General features: G+C 49.5%; 3 protein-coding genes across 11 annotated transcripts in view; 2 read left to right on the plus strand and 1 right to left on the minus strand.

The window, feature by feature from the left end:
• Positions 1-311: 311 nt before the first annotated feature.
• bag5 (BCL2 associated athanogene 5) lies at positions 312-6,365 on the minus strand. 3 transcript variants are annotated; one of them, XM_017407477.3, is made up of 3 exons: positions 6,295-6,365; positions 2,855-3,736; positions 312-2,748 (listed from the first exon to the last, which is right to left on the minus strand). In XM_017407477.3, exons 1-3 carry the CDS (start codon positions 6,348-6,350, stop codon positions 2,208-2,210), a joined length of 1,479 nt encoding a protein of 492 aa, XP_017262966.2. In that variant the 5' UTR covers positions 6,351-6,365; the 3' UTR covers positions 312-2,207. The 3 variants fall into 3 exon arrangements, with proteins under 3 accessions (XP_017262966.2, XP_017262965.1, XP_017262964.1); XM_017407476.3 differs by lacking the exon at positions 6,295-6,365 and adding an exon at positions 4,740-4,989; XM_017407475.3 differs by lacking the exon at positions 6,295-6,365 and adding an exon at positions 4,297-4,669.
• On the plus strand, positions 5,288-8,001 carry LOC108230864 (cytochrome c oxidase assembly factor 8). Its single transcript, XM_017407478.3, has 5 exons — positions 5,288-5,508; positions 6,554-6,751; positions 7,156-7,219; positions 7,504-7,594; positions 7,848-8,001. Exons 1-5 carry the CDS (start codon positions 5,401-5,403, stop codon positions 7,972-7,974), a joined length of 588 nt encoding a protein of 195 aa, XP_017262967.1. The 5' UTR covers positions 5,288-5,400; the 3' UTR covers positions 7,975-8,001.
• Positions 8,002-9,686: 1,685 nt separating this feature from the next.
• klc1a (kinesin light chain 1a) overlaps positions 9,687-11,053 on the plus strand; it is a 31,817-nt gene continuing 30,450 nt past the window's right edge. For 2 of the 7 annotated variants that reach the window (XM_017407578.3, XM_017407579.3), the window contains exon 1: positions 9,697-10,109. The gene's annotated coding sequence lies outside the window, so the exon portion shown is untranslated. Of the gene's footprint in view, positions 10,110-11,053 lie in introns of all 7 variants that reach the window. The other 5 variants (XM_037978006.1, XM_025004088.2, XM_025004085.2 and 2 more) reach the window with 5 other exon arrangements.

Genomic DNA, 11,053 nt, shown 5'->3' on the forward strand with positions numbered 1-11,053 from the left:
CCTGGTCCAACACCTGGTCCAACACCTGGTCCAACACCTGGTCCAACACCTGGTCCAACTCGGCGTCGGGACGAGGCGACACGTCTGGACCGCAGGAATCCAGACGGATGTTTCTGTTCGGCAGGTCGTTGAAGCCACCACTCCTCGCTTGGCTGCAGGAGAACCACCACCAACAATCTGAGACTCTTTGGAGAACACCTGGAGGATTTTGTTCCTAATTTAAAGTGAAACTCTGACATTAAAATGACTCAAACTTCGTCAGGAAGTCGTGCTGAACGCCGTCAGAAACAGAATCAGACGGGTCGGGTTTGTTTACAGTGGAAATAGAAAGTTTATTCTCAGCCACTCGTGGAGCGTTCACACGTCACATTTAATCCAGTTTCTGTACAGGTTGGACAAACAGAGCAGAAAAGGACGACTTTAAACCCAGAGGAGACATTCATGTGGCGTCAGAAGGAAAGGCAGCAGAACTTCAGGAGGATTCGGCCCGTTTCCTGTTTCCAACACCTGACCGTCAGACATGTTGGTGCTGAAACCAACTCAACTAGTTGCTGTTTTCTTTCTAATTGTGCTTAAAAAGATAAAAACGCTAAAAGGGATTAAACCTTTAATACTTTAGATTCTAACACTGAACTCAGTTCTGATTAATTACTGATAAACACGGTTCTCCTGAATTCAAGTATTTCTGGTAAAAACCTCAACTAATAATGGCTGAAATATCCCTTTAAAACAATCAAACTGTTGGCAAACAAAAACAAAATGGCTCCTCAGGCTAAACAACCAGAAACACCCTTTTTATTCTCTTCATTTCATTCTTTTTAAACTGAGAACACGTATCCCTCCGCTGCTGAAAGTAGTCCCAACGTTTCTTTGATTGTTTCTTTAATTTCTCAGAAAAAACTTTTAGTTTTTATTTCATCAGCTGGTAAACAAATCAGGTCTGTGAGCCGTAAACAAAACAACAAAACAAAACAACAAATAAATAAAAACATCTTTCAGGAGGAACATCGGGCTAAACTAACGGTTTAGTGTTTTTAACGTTCAGCTGCAAAGAACTAAATCTGTCATAGAACCAGAACCAGGACCAGGACCGGGCCAGGAGCCACCCGTCTGCCTCGTTTGGTCGTTTTTAAGTTTTTCTTTCTGCTGATTTTTTCCGTCAGGATTAAAAATAAAACAAAAAACCCAAAAAGCTAAAAACAGAAAATAAATCTTAAAGTGAAAAAACAGAAGTGCCATAAAAAGAACAGATCCCTTAAAAAGAACTGATATAAACATAAATAAAAACAGGAATAAATAAAACCAGAATTCAACTCTGATCAGTTTATAAATTGTCTTTAAATCGTTTCACCTCTCCTCAGATTTCAGCTGATTTGGTTGGTTTTCCTGCCTCGTTCCTAATCCTGTTTTTGTGGCACTTCAGACATGTAGGAAAAGCTGGACAGTTCCTCGGGGCGTCCCGGTGTCACATCGGACCAGAACCTCATCCGAACCTGAAGTTCTGACGGGCTCAGATGTCCGTCGGCACGTTCCTCCTCTACCAGGAAACACTCGCTGCTTCAGGAAAAGACGAACGAAACGGTGAAAAGCAAAAAGGCACGGATGTTCGGCTTCTGCTAAAAACTGCGTCCGGACCCCAGACCTCCTGAAGAACCCACAAACAGACGCAGCAGGAAGAGGTCCAGTCCGTTTATGGAACCGGGCCGGCTCCTCGCTCCGACAGACAAACTCATTTCAGCTGAAGTTCTTCTTCCTTCGGCTGATATCAGCTGAAACCGTCTCCCTGCTGAGCAGCTGGTTCCTCAGTTTCCTCTGCATCCGGCTGGAGTCGGTGTGATTTCAGGGGGAGTCCAGGTCCGGACCGGGTCTCCTGCGGCGGTCAGGTCAGTGACCGCTCACACTGAGGCGTCCGTCAGCGACGACGGCCATCGGGAGGAAGTTCTGAACGCTGGCGGCAGATTTCTACGAGCAAAGACCAAACAGAATAAAAGCACAGCTCACACATTCAGGAGATCGGGACAGAACCATCCAGAACCACCCAGAACCACCCGGGACCGACGCACAGAGGTGACGGTGTTTTTACAAAAAGGAGCTGTGAGTTTGGCGCTGCAGCAGTGGATTCTGGGAGATCGAGTTTGTATTTACAGCCGATGGAATGATGAAGAATTTACAGATGTTCTGCTCTCCTGCGACCGGGTCGGGTCGGGTCAGTACTCCCACTCGTCCGTCTTCATGTCCAGGTAGTTCAGAATGTTCTGGGCGAACTTCACCGCCTGCTTTCGGGCCATCTTGGTGGACTCGTCTCCGTGGGCGTCCACGGCGTCCAGCGCCAGCAGCTGCTTGGTCAGCAGCTCCTCCAGCATCATGTAGCTCTTGTCGGCCCGCTTGCCGTCGAAGCCCAGAACCTGGGCCTGGAGGTCCGACAGACTCCCCAGGACCAGCCAGACGGCCCGGTGCGCCGGGTGCTCGGCAGGGCCCGGCTGGCGGCACACCAGGGCCTCGCGGAGGTCCAGGAAGGTGACGATGGCCTGGACCTCCACCACGGCGCGGCGCCGGGCCTCCCGGATGCACGGGTTCTTGGCCGTGTCCACCTGGTCCAGGTGCGTGAGGAGGCTCTGCAGCTCGGCTTTGGGCCTGAAGCTGAGGTCGCCGGCTGCGCAGTGCCGCAGGACGCCCTCCCGCAGGTGGGACACGTGAGCTCGCACCGCCTCGATCTCACGGATGGAGTTGTTCTGCGCCAGGTCGTACCTGCAGGGACAAACACCAGGTCACCGGGGGTTCTGGAGAACTTTCAGGACGGGCGACATGCACTCTTAGGCTTTTATTTTGATAGGAAAAACCAGGTGAGACCAACCTGCGGGTGTCGTCTCCCTCGCCCTCCAGGTCCAGGTGTTTCAGCAGCCCGTTTATCTCCTCCACCACCTGTTTCCGGTAGTTCCTGATGGCGGCGTTGCCCGAGACGTCCAGGGCGTCCAGCTCCACCTGCAGCTCCATCAGGATGCGGGACAGGTGTGCGCAGCTGTCCCTGCCGCTCAGCCCCATCAGCAGCGCCACCAGCTGGCTGCGGGCCATGCTCACCTTCACCATCACCTGGTTGATGCGGTGCACCGCCTCGTGCGTTTCCCCGGACAGCGGCAGGGACAGCGTCTGCTGCTGCGTGCGTCCCTCCAAGACGTCCTGCACGGCGCAGAGGCGTGTCAGCGCCCGGTAGCGGGCCTTGCGGAGCGGCACCCTGCCCTCGGTCTTGATCTGGGTCAGCCTCAGCACCAGCTCCTGCAGGGCGTCCACCAGCTCGTCGTTGATCTCCGCCACGCCGCCGGCTCGCTGCGGCTCCACCACACGCTCGTCCACCAGCTGCCGCGCCGCCGTGCTCAGGTCCTCGATGGCCAGGCGGGACGGGTGCGTGGCGTTCTCCTCCAGGTAGCGCAGGAGGCCCTCCACCTCCTGTGCGGCCCTCTTGCGGGCCCCCTGCAGCTCGGCTCGGCCCTCCGTGTCCACCTGGTCCACCTCCAGCAGCAGCCGGGTCAGCTCCCGCTCCATGCGCTTGTACTCCCGCTCGTTCTGCAGGCCGCTGAAGGTGCACACCTGCGGCCCCAGAGCTGACACCTCCTTCTGGACATCGTAGAGCCGCAGCATGGCGGGATGGTGCTGCTGCTGCTCCATCGGATGCTGCTGCTGCTCCTGGGAGCCGCCATGGTCCATCCTCTTCCCCCCATCAAAGGGCTTCCCAAACAGGCTGCAGGAAAACAAACAAACATCAGGAAATCAGCAGAAACCGGCAGTTTGTCTCCCGCCGAGCTTCCGGGTTGAGACAGAACCTGAGGCACCAGGAGGAACCAACATACAGAACTCTGCAGCTCAACCCACAAATATGGTTCCATTTCAGAGGACAGTGGGGGTCGTTACAACCAAACACGTTTCTTTACTCGCTGTGTTGAAATATTCTGAATTCAGCTGAAAAACAAAGAAACTGGATCCAGATGCATCAGCTGCTGGTTCTGCATGAAGACGCCATGCTGCAACTACAGGGTTCTGGTTCTCCACCCTGACAGAACCATCAGTTTATATAAGAGGACATGAGGACATGAGGAGGACATGGGGCTGGACGGTTCCAGAACCCTGGTGGAGCACATGTCGGGCTTTTATTCTGCAAAGATCCAGTCCAACATGGCAAACACGCCTCCTCCCTCAGCTCCATCAGCTGCACAGCTCCATGTCCCCCCCAGAACCCCGGCTGCAGGGGGCTTCAGAAAGCCCGAACCCCCCCATCAGAACCCCCCATCAGAACAGCCTCACCTCTTCAGCACTCCGAACACATTGGCGCACATTTTCGGGGAGGGTCGTTGCCATCGGCCGGAGCAGGAAAACAGGCCGAAATCCCGGAGGTCTCCGCCGGACTGGAGGGAGACGAGCCTCCGCTCAGCTTCAGCACCGACCGGACCGACCGGACCGAACCGACTGTGACGGGGCGGAGGGGCTGCTGTCGCCCCTCCCACCGCGGCGCTGCTCGCTTTAAAACACCTAAATTTCCAGGTGAATGTAAAAAGCAGGCTTCGCGGTGGTTAAAGCCGGAGCTTCGGATGTAAAACGGTAATAAACAAGGCCAGCTCCCCCTCCCTGATTGTCCCTCTGTCAGGATGATCACCTGACTCTCTCCGCCCCACCTTTTGGCCTAAAACACTTTTTATTCTTAAAAAAAAAAAGCAGAAACACGGGAATTTCACCACCTGTCCTCTTACCTGCACAGCCAGCGTACAGCCATGTGAAGAGCTGCTGAAAAGGTGGCACCTCCTCTGATTAAAGCTCAACATTAACCCACATACAGACACCTTCTACTACTTTCGGCTCACGAGCACCGACTAACACGGAGTTAAGCTTTTCTCAATACGCGACACTTACTCTTATTTACATACGTTCCTGTCATATGTAAAACAAATTATCGTATGTAAAAAATGTTTTTTATTGATAAATACATATAACTGTTGAGAAATGTATATAACGGCCTGCATTTTTGATCAACAGCCTTAGTTTTTAAACTCGTGTATAGTTTTTTGTTGTCCAACATTCAGTGCGCTCGGTTTATTCTCCGGTACGAGCGGAGCGGGAAAGGCGGCAAAGAAACCGGTAGAAAGCTTGTGTAACCTCATAAAATATCGCTCGTTTTTTTCGTTCTTTTCTTTATTTATCTTTTTATGCATTCATTCATTTTGTGAACACAGAAACACGGAGTCTACTAAAACAGGTGCAAAGATGTAATCAACCGGCTGTTGCGCCGGCGAGGTTTCCAAGCTAACCCTTCCGCCCTGCTATGACCAAACATCCGGTTAAAGCCGTGTGTTGTGGTCGTCGTTCCTTTCTGTTTGGGTTTTAAATGGTTTATTTTGTGTAGATGAATTAAAAATGTCGTTGAGGGTTTCAGCATGTGGTTTAACCCTCACTGCTCTGCGCTCACACCGCCTGTTTCCGGCCAGCTGTCGCTTCTGCAGCCAACAAGACAAACCCTTAAAGGTCTGTTTTTATGTTTTATCATCTATAAAACTCACTGCATGTCCTCACAGCAGGTGGTGTTAAACACAGGACGGACTACAGCTTGTCAGGGGTACAGGATGCGGTAAAACACCCCTCTGTGTCCAGAATGATTTCTGTTTATTTTAAAGAAAATATAAAAATTATACATAAAAACACTGAGTTTGTTGAGTTTGAGGTGTTTCTGTCTCTGATGGTTTCCTCTAAAGGCCCCTCAGAGAGCGAACAGGCAGCTCTAAACTTTTTATTTAAAAATCTGAAAGTAAAAGGCTCTTTTTAAAATGTCATAACTTCTCCATAAAACACCTTAGAAACATTTCCATCCACATGTGGGACGATCAGAATCTAACTTCGCTCGCTTCAGGAATATTTAAGATCTGACTTATAGTTTCCACAGTTTTTTGCACCTGGACTTCATTGAAACAGGTCTAATTAAAAAACTGCAACACAGATCAATCTAACAAACTGTGTTTAAGATGACAGGTGTTTAATTGTTGCTTCTACAGGTGAATTTAGTGTTTCACTCCCTGCATGTTGGTGTAGTTTTTATTAAATAATCATGAATCATGTGTTGTTGGTGATTTAAGGTTGAACCGACCCATAAATATTTCACGTTTTGATGTTTTAATCTTTTTGTTTGGTCATAAATTAAAACGCTCGTCTTTATTTCAGCAGGTCACCTGTTTTCTTGGCGTGTTGCTGATTTAAAACCTCGCTTCCTGTGGCTTTAATCAGAAATGAGTCAGTTGTTTTGAAGGCGGCGGGTACCTGTGTCCTGGTCTCTGGGTCCTGGATCGGGTTTTTCTCCTCGCTGCTCGCCCCATCAGGCCGTCTGCTCTGCGCTGATAAGCTCAGTCTGTCAGTTTGTTGTTAACGAGCCGCCCTCGTTAGGGGAGGTTCTGTTTTTAGAACCTCGGTTCTTTCAGTCACCCAGCAACTGTTCGGTCTGTGTCAGTCGAGGATGACTCTCAGCTACTACCACCTCAGATTTTAGCTCAACTTCTGCCCGTCCTTCTCCTAAACGCAGAGTTCCGTCTTCAGGCCGGAGCCCAGCGCCACACACGACTGGATTGGACCTCCGAACCCTCTGTCCAACCTGCGTCCCATCGTGTACCGAGTCTCTGAGGACGAGTCCGACCTCGAGAGGCGTCTGAGGAGGCTGAGGCAGGACACGGAGGACTGGAACCACGACTTCTGGACCGAACAGAACATCAGCTTCAGCAAGGTGGAGCTTCAGATCCAACTCCTTCTGTTTCCACGGCTCAGATGTTAAATAACTGTCAGCAGATAAACCTTCATGTCTGTCAGAGGATTTATTTTACAGTTTTTAGTTTTCTGAAGCAGATCTGAGCTCAATTTGGTGTAAATCACAGTTTCACCAGCAGAGGGCAGCAAAGTACAACAGCTGTAGATGTTAAACATCACAGAAGAGCAGAAAGAGAAAAAAAATCAGTTTTTATAAGAAAAATAAAATGTAAAAGTCTCCCTACATGCTCTGCTGGTTGAATACTTTAGACGGAGAGCTTTCAAACTCCACAGAGCCTAATGTTTGACAGCATAATGTCAAGATTTCTTGTTATTAACTGTCAAGTTTTCCAAAGAAACAGTGATTTTATTTTCTTTCTGCAGGAAAAAGAAGCTTTCATCGTGTCCCAGCTGAAGGCGAAAGGCTTGACTCTGCGTGACGAAGACGGTGAGGCTTTTTATCCACATGTTCGCTGTTTTGTGTTTCTTTAAAAGAGTTAAAAACTGACCGGAGAAATCCCGTTTCCTGTGAGCTGAAAGTAGCTAAACGAAGACATGCAGCCAGCAGCCATGTTTCTGGAGGAGTTAAAGAGGTCTTTGTGTGTTTATTTGTAAACAAAGTTAAATAAAGCAGCATAACAAAGTCTGCAGGAGGAAGTAAAGTTCAAAACCATGAGGACAGCAGAGTGATGATGATGACGATGATGATGAAGATGTCCCCTCGTCCCTCAGGAAGACGCCGGGCTCTGGGCAGTGAGGACATGGCTCTGTTTTACAAAAGCTTCCTGGACAAAAACAGAAGTCGACACTTGAATTACAACAGGTGAGCTTCTTTCCTTCCCTCCCAGGTGTGGCTCCGCCCCTCGGCGCCGATGCTGTGGGAGCGCCCACCTCCCTCTGCAGCCGCTCTGAACCGGCCTGTGGGTAAACAACAACAACAACAAACATGTCGGGCTCTGGAGAGGTTTCTGTAAATTAGCACCAGGTGGATTCATGTTTGAGGATTGTTTCCTGGTTCTGTTTTAACGGTGGTTCTGGTGCGGTTGGGTTCTGACGGTTCCTCTCCTGGTCCGCAGGGAGTGGTACAGACGGAACCTCAGCATCACACTGCTGATGGCTCGAGTCGCTCTCAGCGGCGCCTGGAGGACTCCTACCGACAGACGGCAGCAGCAGAAGAAGAAGAAGAACTCTCCGACCACGTGACAATAAATCAGACACTTCCTCTTCTTCCTGTCGAGTCTTTGATTTTTATCTGCTGCTCTGATCACTTGTTGTTTTTATGTTTAGAGTTTATTTTTAACAAAACGAGCAGAATCAGCACCTCAGACATCATGAAGACCAAGGAAGCTGTGGAGAAGATCAGATCAGGGTTGGGTTCTCCCTGAACCCTGAACATCTCACAGAGCTCCATTTAATCCATGATCAGGAAAGATGATGTCACCAAGAGAGGCTCGTCCTCCAAAACAGAGCAGGGAGGACATTAATCAGAGGGACGTCCAGCTGATGGAGCTGAGACATGGAGGACCTGTCCTCAGGAGACTAGAAGCTGCTCAGAGCTGAGCTTCATGGAGGAGAAACTGACTAAATCAGTGGTGTCCAGTCCTGGTCCTGGTCCTGGTCCTGGTCCTGGTGGACCACCATCCTGCAGGTTTTAGATGTTTCTCTGCTCTCCAAGTTCTGCAGAAGCCTGATGGTCATAAAGATCAGATGAGTCAGAGAAACACCTGAAACCTGCAGGACAGTGGTCCTCCAGGACCAGGACATGGACCAGAACCAGGACCAGGACTGGGCACCACTGGATTAAAGGGGGCCAGATGAGACTATTTGTCCACCAAGAACACCATTTCTGGACCAAACACCTCATCTGCTGAGAACATCCCTACAGTGAAGCACGGTGGTGGCAGCATCATACTGTGATGTTTACCATCAGCAGAGACCGGGAATCTCCAGAGACGGAGGTCCACCTTCCAGCAGGACAATGATCCTGAACCCTGACCTGGTTTAAGGAGAACCAGATAACGGTTCTGGAGCGGTCCGGACCTCGGTCCAGCTGAGGACACAAGCAGCACCGTCCAACCTGAAGGAGCTGGAGACGTTTGGACATGAAGGGACACCTGGTGTTGGAGCTGCTGAGGGACGTGTCTCTGAGGGACACTTGGTTCTGTTTGTTTCACAATAAAAGATGTTTTCTCTCAGAGAGGTAGACTTTCCATCCCATCTCTTCACACAGCTTTAAAAAAAATAAATTTATTAATGAAACATGTTTCAGTTTGGAGCAGCGGGTCAGTTTTTATAGCTGTATGTTATAAAACAGACCTGACAGGAAATAAAGTTAATTAATGGGATTTCTGTGTCCATGGTTTTTACACGATCACAGCTCAAGTTTTACCATTCAGATAAACTTTAAACTTCTACAGTTTACACATCAAAATGTAGATATTTTCGTCTTCTTTCACTCAGTGTGTCTCTCGCGGCTGTCGGATTAACGGTTTTCTGTCAGATCCCCTCAGAGTCAGCATGCACACACCCAAACTCTCATCGACTTCCATTAAATCTCAGACTTTTCTCCTGAAAACAGGAAGTGGAGGCTCTCTTCAGCTCGTCGTATCTCCAAAATAAAATGCAGACTTAGATAATTTAATAACTTAATTTCTCTGTATTTTTACTCCACCAGTTTCCAGTCCAGTCCACATTATGATGCTGCCACCACCATGCTTCAATGTAGGGATGTTGTTATAAATTAACAGGTATAAATTAACGTGTATAAATGAACAGGTGTGACAGTCTAATTTCTCAAATCTGACTGTCTGAGGCTTACTTTTCAGTCTGCCTCTCTGACAGTTGCTGTCAGGGGGTGTGTGGTTAAAAAAAGCCTTCAGGTTTTTGAATCTGGAGCCAGCTGCCCCTTTAACCCGCCGGGATGACATCAGTGCTGTCCCGGGAGGAGGGACTCCATTTTCACGCTCAGTCATCGGAGGACAGAGCTGTCACTTCCAGGACCGAGGGGGGGCTTCAGGTTTAGTTCCTGCCCGGCCTTCTGTCGCCTCTGTTCGGCCGGTTTCACCATGGAGGCAGCGGGGAGCGGGCAGCACCTGAGCGGCTCCGACTAAGTCCTGGCGGATCATTGAAACCACATTATTCCAGCGTCAGACACCGAAACCTGCAGCAGCCGGGTGGGAATCCTCCCCCTGACGTCTCCTTGTTTTCACCCCCTCCCGGCAGCGGGGACGACGGGTTTATTTTTATTGTCCTCACAAGGAACCGGAACTTTTATCTTGAAAAGACCGAAGAGGAGCGTCACAGTCCGGCTGCACTGGCAACGAATGTCCGAGGGAACGGTAAGAATGGCTCCGTGTACTTCCTGCGCTGCTGCCATGTTCTGATGACCCGTTTGTAAAAACTGAATGTTCATTAATTTAATTCTGGAGTTATTTTGTTGTGTGATGTTGAATAAACCGGACAGCCTCGACTCGGACAGTTAGATATTCGTGGTGTCCATGTTTGTCGATGCCAGGAATTAGACGGCGCCCCCCGGGCTAGCCTCGTTAGCCGCTCGGTTTGACGGTTAGCTCGTTCTTCTGGTTAATCCACTTTAAGGCACACCGTTTCAACAAAGCAGCTGGACCGGGCCGAACCGGGCCCACGGCCGGCTGTCTGGTCCTCATTGTGTCCTCTCATTGAAATTCCCAGCAGGCTGGGGGGTGTTGGACAGGGACACAGAGGGTCTCTGTGGGACTCACAGCTGGAAACAAACACCGGGAGGTTTCCAGGACTTGACCCAGATCCAGAGCTGTTCTGACGGGCCAGCATCACGTTAAAACTCCCCTTTAATGCTGCTGGGGTTCTCCACTTTGTTGGTTTAAAGTTAGTTAAACCTCATTAAAAGGCAGGTGAACGGTTTAATTAATCTGTTTACCTTCAGAAACAGATGTTTGTTGTCTGCAGGTAAACCTGAAACAGCCCAAGCCTCAAACATATTACATTTACAAAAAAATAAAGTAGAGATAAATTGATTAATCGGCTCATATTGGCCACTTTTCTCCTAAAGGTTGTTGAATTAAAAAAGACTGAAAAATCAGTGATCTGATCTGCTTTAAACCTCACATCGGTCCACTTATCATATAAAGCAAATATTCTGACTGAAGTCTCTGTCGTCTTCACACAACTCACACTCCTGGTCCACTCCTGGTCCACTCCTGGTCCACTCCTGGTCCACTCCTGGTCCACACCTGGTCCACTCCTGGTCCACACCTGGTCCACTCCTGGTCCACTCCTGGTCCAC

Source organism: Kryptolebias marmoratus, linkage group LG10 (genome assembly GCF_001649575.2).
Source record: "Kryptolebias marmoratus isolate JLee-2015 linkage group LG10, ASM164957v2, whole genome shotgun sequence".
Lineage (NCBI taxonomy): Eukaryota > Metazoa > Chordata > Actinopteri > Cyprinodontiformes > Rivulidae > Kryptolebias > Kryptolebias marmoratus.

What these genes read in the sequence shown, in the direction of transcription:
- LOC108230864 (XM_017407478.3), top strand. Translation starts at nt 5,401, where the DNA reads ATGTCGTTGAGGGTTTCAGCATGTGGTTTAACCCTCACTGCTCTGCGC. An exon ending in AACAAGACAAACCCTTAAAG is followed by an intron (nt 5,509 to 6,553) that starts GTCTGTTTTTAT and finishes TCCTAAACGCAG; the next exon opens with AGTTCCGTCTTCAGGCCGGA. An exon ending in CGACACTTGAATTACAACAG is followed by an intron (nt 7,595 to 7,847) that starts GTGAGCTTCTTT and finishes CCTGGTCCGCAG; the next exon opens with GGAGTGGTACAGACGGAACC.
- bag5 (XM_017407477.3), bottom strand. Translation starts at nt 6,350, where the DNA reads ATGGGGCGAGCAGCGAGGAGAAAAACCCGATCCAGGACCCAGAGACCA. An exon ending in ACCCAGAGACCAGGACACAG is followed by an intron (nt 3,737 to 6,294) that starts GTACCCGCCGCC and finishes GTTTTCCTGCAG; the next exon opens with CCTGTTTGGGAAGCCCTTTG. An exon ending in GAGGGAGACGACACCCGCAG is followed by an intron (nt 2,749 to 2,854) that starts GTTGGTCTCACC and finishes TTGTCCCTGCAG; the next exon opens with GTACGACCTGGCGCAGAACA.